The 6000-nt window shown below is 41.5% G+C and overlaps 1 protein-coding gene across 3 annotated transcripts in view; it reads right to left on the reverse strand.

Annotated features, from left to right (window-relative positions):
• The window catches only part of NUDCD3 (NudC domain containing 3), a 238738-nt gene extending 233162 nt beyond the window's left edge, over positions 1–5576 (reverse strand). For all 3 annotated transcript variants that reach the window (XM_077118267.1, XM_077118262.1, XM_077118253.1), the window contains exons 1-2: positions 5062–5576; positions 554–876 (exon numbers count right to left, since the gene is read on the reverse strand). In XM_077118267.1, the coding sequence (XP_076974382.1) occupies positions 554–876; positions 5062–5253 (515 nt within the window). In that variant the 5' untranslated portion in view covers positions 5254–5576. The remainder of the gene's footprint in view (positions 1–553; positions 877–5061) is intronic.
• Between the last annotated feature and the right edge of the window lie 424 nt (positions 5577–6000).

The following is a 6000-nucleotide window of genomic DNA, read 5'->3' on the forward strand; positions in this document are numbered from 1 at the left end:
ATGGTTATAATTCTTACTGCTATAGGCAAATGAATACCAAAGATGGTTTATCAATCTGTATATATGAGAGCTGCTAATTAAAAGTATCTAAGCAGAGAACACTACTAAAAGTATGCCTTTGTAAGAGTGTAGGGGTTGCTAGACTAAATCACATTAAAAATGGCTTTTGAGTATGCTTGAAACTTCCCTGTTAACTGACCAAGATATTAATAGTGTTTTTGGTAAACTTTTTATGATTTAACCTACATTTGTTTTAATGCCTCTAGAAACCCCAAACAGAATACAGAATAAAACCTTAGTAAAAACAAACATCCAGATAATAAAGTTCAGGATTTTCCTAAAAACACACACACAAAGGAAGGTGCTAAGTAGAAATTCTTACTTGGGAAGAGTTGGTGGTTCCCCAGGGACTTCATCCAGATAATAAAGTTCAGGATTTTCCTAAAAATACACACATACACAACACACACACACACACACACACACACACACACACACACACACACACACACACACACACACAAGAAGGAAGGTGCTAAGTAGAAATTCTTACTTGGGAAGAGTTGGTGGTTCCCTAGGGACTTCCGCAGAACCAGCAACTGCTCCCAGAGGCTCCGCCTGCTGTGTGCTGTGGGCCACCTCCTCAAATGTGGCCTGTGGGCCTATAGTTTGCACTTTCTCCATTTCCTGAGGCTCATTCAGTTCTGCAGTGGAGTCAACCTCTAATTCCTGGACTGGGGCCGGAACTGGCTCTTTCTCAGCTGTGGCAGATGCCATAGCTTTTGCCTCTTCTTCCTTTCTTCTGATTTTCTCTTCAAGTTCCTTTTTCTTCTTCTCATCATCCTGTCGGGCCATGTGGTCAAAGGTTCTGAACACCTAAAGTCAAACAGCAATCCAGCAATCAGTTTATTTGCCCAGTATGGTACCATACATTCTTTCAGAAATGTAGCAAAATTAAAAAACAGTAGAAAGGACAAGTAGTGACAAGACCCATCATGAACTGCCCACTTATGTTAAAATAAATCATTGTCCTCTCTTAAGACTAAAAAAGTATTCCCAGTGGCAAAACAGAAACTGTTAACAGGAAGGTTCCAAAATCAACAAAATAAAAAACTCACAAGCCAAGGTTTATAATATTTACAAATCTTATAAGCACGTCTTTCTAAATTAAAAGATGTCTAACTAGATGGTCTTATCAGTCATTATCTTTACAGACCTCAAGTCTCGTACAAAATGCAAAGGAACAAACTGTTCTAGTATTCAAAATTGTAAAGATGCCAACAACTCCAACTCAAAAAAAGAAGATGAATATGTAACTGATCTTCAATCCACAAAATCAACCAAGCTTGCTTTACTACTACTATCTTTCCCATACTGCAAGGGCTGATAAGAGATACGTATGAGATTTAGAAAGCTTGGAAATTCAATTCAGCAGACATCTAATATTTGCCTACAATGTGGAAGGAGTACAACAAATCAAATGAGAGCTCCTATTCCTACGACTCAAAATTGTGGTGTGAATGTGGTATGTGCACAAGCAGCCCTTACCCTTTCCTGGGAAACAGTCACACCCATGAAAAGTATGGGGACATCTTCACCAAAAAAGTACATGTATAACATGACATTTCGTATGCACTATTCAAGGGGTACACATGACACCTGAAGTCTAGCAAAGTAAACCTTCACAAACAATTCTGGTAAAGAAAGGCTGTGATAAACAGATGTAATGTCTTATCAGTCTATAAGGATGGGAATGGGTATATCTGGTGAAAGTCCTCTTTCTTGGAAGGAAGGGGATCTGAACTAAACTTCGAATGAAGTAGAGCTTCCATAAGAAACTATAGGAGGAGGGCAGGCCACAGTGGCTCAGCAGGCAGGAATGCTTGTCTGTGATGCCAGAGGACCCGGGTTGGATTCCCGGTGGCTGACTATGTAAAAAAAATTTTTTTTTAATTTAAAAAAAAAAAACTATAGGAGGAAATGTCACTTTAGGATAAACAGATGAGCAACAAGTACCAAAAGTAGTGCCATCCAGAAACAGTAAAAAACCCTACAGTAGCTGAATCAACGGTCTCCTCTTACAAGGTTGGAAAGACAGAGATCAGTCTTGAAAAGTGGGCAGAAATCAGATTTTGAAGGGCTAGAATGCAGTCAGATATTAAGGCGTTTTATGCACCAGGAAGGAAAAAAGAAAAAAGAAAGTGCTAACATACTGTACTATGCCAAGGATAGTACTATGCCAAGGATTTCACATTCTGTGACAATCCTATGAGGAAAACAGTATCAATGCTTTAAAGATGAGAAAAATAAGACAGAGAAGTTAAGTTTGCTGACAGTCTTGCAAGCGAGAGAAAAGAATTCTTTAATTACAAGGAAGCACCAAACAGTGAGAGTAGTTACAGAAAGGGAAAACAAATAAAAGCCCTCAAGTTAAAAACTAGAAACAGCACCAAATTCATTTCTATTTTTTGGGATAACCTGAACCCAACTCTGCCCTCTAGAGCATCCACGTGTATGAGGCTTTGGATCCATTGACCAGACCACAGCCCATCAACATGCCAAATGCTCATCTTAATGCCACCAAAACAAAGCAACAGCAAGGACTCTCTTCATCGCATGTCTGGAGATTCTAATACAGGATGTCACCATGCTCTCCACCTTTGCTTACCTAGCACTTCCAACCTTCTACAACCAGCCCATCTGTGATCTCCAAACATGCTGCCCCACATCACTTCTGACCTCCCAATCACTATACTCTCAGTATTCATTTAAAATCACAGAATCGTACAACTTTCTAGAAGAGACATCTGTGGTCTTCCAATCAACCTTCTCAATCAACAAAAGTGAAGTAACTTTCCCAAGATTTTCCCAGTTCCCACCTCTGAGAGACAATTCCGTACTAGTACCAAGTTATTTAATCTAATTCAGTATTTTAATGCCCTACCCTACAACAAATGCCATGACCAATGTTGAAATCACCTTCACAAGTATCCTATCAAATGGGCTTCTGTAAAATAAAAGAACACATCCCCAGGCTTCACAATGTCCAGGCAATGTGTGCTTTTAGTTCCTCAGACACTTCCAAGTTAGGAACCACTACCAGAAATCATTACGCCCTCTTAACCATCATCTGAAAATTCTGTTCCTTGGTTTATGCAACACTTACTGCCCTGCTCACTTACTTCTCATTCCCTACTACTCATATGTCACCTCTTGCTTCTCCCATCTCTGAACTTCAATTGTTCCACAAAGGAACCAATTACAAGTCTTAGCCTAAAAGAGCGTTGAGAACAAAACACACATTCTATAAATGGTTAACAAATAAATTACCTGTCAGTTCACCTGTAAAATAAGGGCAAACATCAACCTTTCAGATTGTGGTAAGGATTAAATAACCTAACTTCCCAGAATGTAAAACATCAGCTATAAGTAGTACAGAATAGGTACTCAGGAAATGTTCCTTTCTCCTCCACTTCTCTTCTACAAGCTATAATCATCCCAGACAAAAACGCTCTTTCTGTACTGTAGAATGATTAAATGATAGAGTAGAAAGACTTGGAATCAGAAAACTGAAGTTTTGAGTTTCAGCTCTATGATGAACTAGCTGTGTGTCAAATAACTTGAACTCAGTCAATTGGAACCCTCATCTGTTACATAAAATTCAACCTTATATTTTTACAGGGACATTGTGAAGTTCAAATACCAAGACTCATGTGAAAGAATTAAACTGCTTTATGGTTCTGCTAAAAATTATCTCTATAGTGTTCCTTGATCACTTGGCTCACACTTATGCCACTGACAAAGATAAGAAAGAGCCTTAAGTTCTGAAACTGAACACCATTTGAGTCCCGACACTCAACTGACCATATAATCTTTGGTAAATACTCACCCCTTCAAAGCTTTTGTTTCTTCATCCAGACATTGAGCAAAATAATACCTGACCGACCTGCTTCAGCGATCTTGCAGTAAGACTTCAAGAGATAACATCCAAAAGCACTTTATAAACTGCAAAGCTCTAGATAACTGTGGGAGGTCTCATCATTACTATATTCTCCCGTTCCTATAAACAGATTCAAGCTTAGTGTATACCTTCAATAGTATCAAAAGTCCCACCTCTACAAAACTTTTCTTGATTTACAATCGTAGTTTATATTTCTTTCCTTCCGATAGCAGCGCCGTAAGTTCTATCACATAAATGGCTCTTGAATAGTTCTCAACTACTTTCTGTGCTTTTTCTTCTTAAACATAACAATTTAAATGTCACAGGAAGAAAAGATCATTAACAATACGTCATATTACCAGTACATCTCCAGTGCCCGTGGCAGCTGAGAATATAAAATACATTCAGTAAATACTTGCTTATTACTACATACAAAAATATACAATCAACTTCACTGAATATTAATAGCTCCTCAAACATTCAAGAAACGTATATACATACACAAATGCAAACTTAGTGATCACTGTTAATGACTGTTTCTGACCTAGGAATTCACATTTCAAACAAGGTGATCACTCCCAATTATCAACAGTTTCACAGCCATCCCTTCCACCTCCAATCTGGGTCGCGCGGATCTCTGTTGAAGCAAATTTCAAGTGCCTCCAGTCTGACCTAATATCTGCATTGTTTTCATTCCATCACTACCAGTTCCTGTCGCACTGGGCCCTAAAAAAACCTGTTTACTACATCTGACACCGAAGTATATCATGTATAAAACCTGGTTGCTTAAGATCCTATCACGGCTCCACGAAATAACCTGATACCGAGCAGCACTTCTGATTACAAAGAGCTTGCATGACTATTATCTCATCTGGTCATCACTACCACCTTGTCGGGTAGGACTCGGGAATCACCAAAAGAGGAAACTGTAGTTGGCAGAAGTAAATTGTCCCACAACATGAAAGAGGAGGGGGTAGAACGACAGCCAGGACTGGCCGGGAAGTTCAGGGCGCAGGTTCCCCGCCAGGCTGAGGCTGCCAAGGCCTTGCCGACCTCAGTGGTAGGCCACGGGGCGGAAGAGCAGACGGACAGAAGCCCGGGGCTGCCAGCTCCGCGGTTACCTGCAGCACCAAGGCCTGTGCCGCCCCCGGCGGAAAACCCATGCGGTCGGACGGGTGGCGCAGCAGGCGGTAGAAGTCGGTCTTGCGGTAGAGGAAACCAAAGAGGACGCGCAGAAAGTCCTGGACGTTGCCCACGTGCTGCAAGATACCCAGTAGGGCCTGGTCGTATAACTCCGTAGACCCAGGCTCCATGTCGTCGGACCAGCCAGGAGGACAGTTCAAACACTGCCTGGGTACGACCGACAGCGACCAGACCCAACAAGCCACTTCCGGCGTGCTGCAGCTAACTGCTCCTCCGGACAGCGCGGCCGCGGAATTTCTGGTCCGGACGCGGCTCCCCTTCCCCGGGCAAACCCGGAGCTGCGTTTTGGCCGCGAACCGTGGGCAAGGTCTTTACTTCCCCTTCCTGGATTGCTGGCCAGCCGACCATTGCTGAAAGAACCCGATACACGAATGGAAGCGCCTGCTAAATACAAGAAAGCCAGCTATTGCTGACGCCTAGTGACCATGTTTGAAATGGGCGGAATAGTGCTGAAGGCACAGGCATGGGGGCACAGGTGTCACGTGATCCATCAGTTTTTGTCGCATGGTCTGTAGGAGGCTTGATAAAGATAAGGGGGAATTCCCGCTTACATATCCCGAACCCCGTGGTTAAAGCTGGAACTGCTTTTGTTAGTGGGTCAGTTAGGGTAAAATGCGTGTATGTGGGTTGTGTACATTTCTTGTTAATGACAGAGTTGAAACTGAAATTCAAAACATTGCATAAGGAGAAATTCAAGGTGGCATATAAATAAAATGAGAAGAAAAGAAATGTGAAGTGAATGTAATTGTATATTAATTTAAAAGAGCATCTATTAATTTAGATGCAGAATTAGAGAATCCACTATGCCACCACTGTGAGATTATGTCATCTATGTCGTATGTATGTCATGGGTGCAT

This window comes from Tamandua tetradactyla, chromosome 1, assembly GCF_023851605.1.
Source record: "Tamandua tetradactyla isolate mTamTet1 chromosome 1, mTamTet1.pri, whole genome shotgun sequence".
Lineage (NCBI taxonomy): Eukaryota > Metazoa > Chordata > Mammalia > Pilosa > Myrmecophagidae > Tamandua > Tamandua tetradactyla.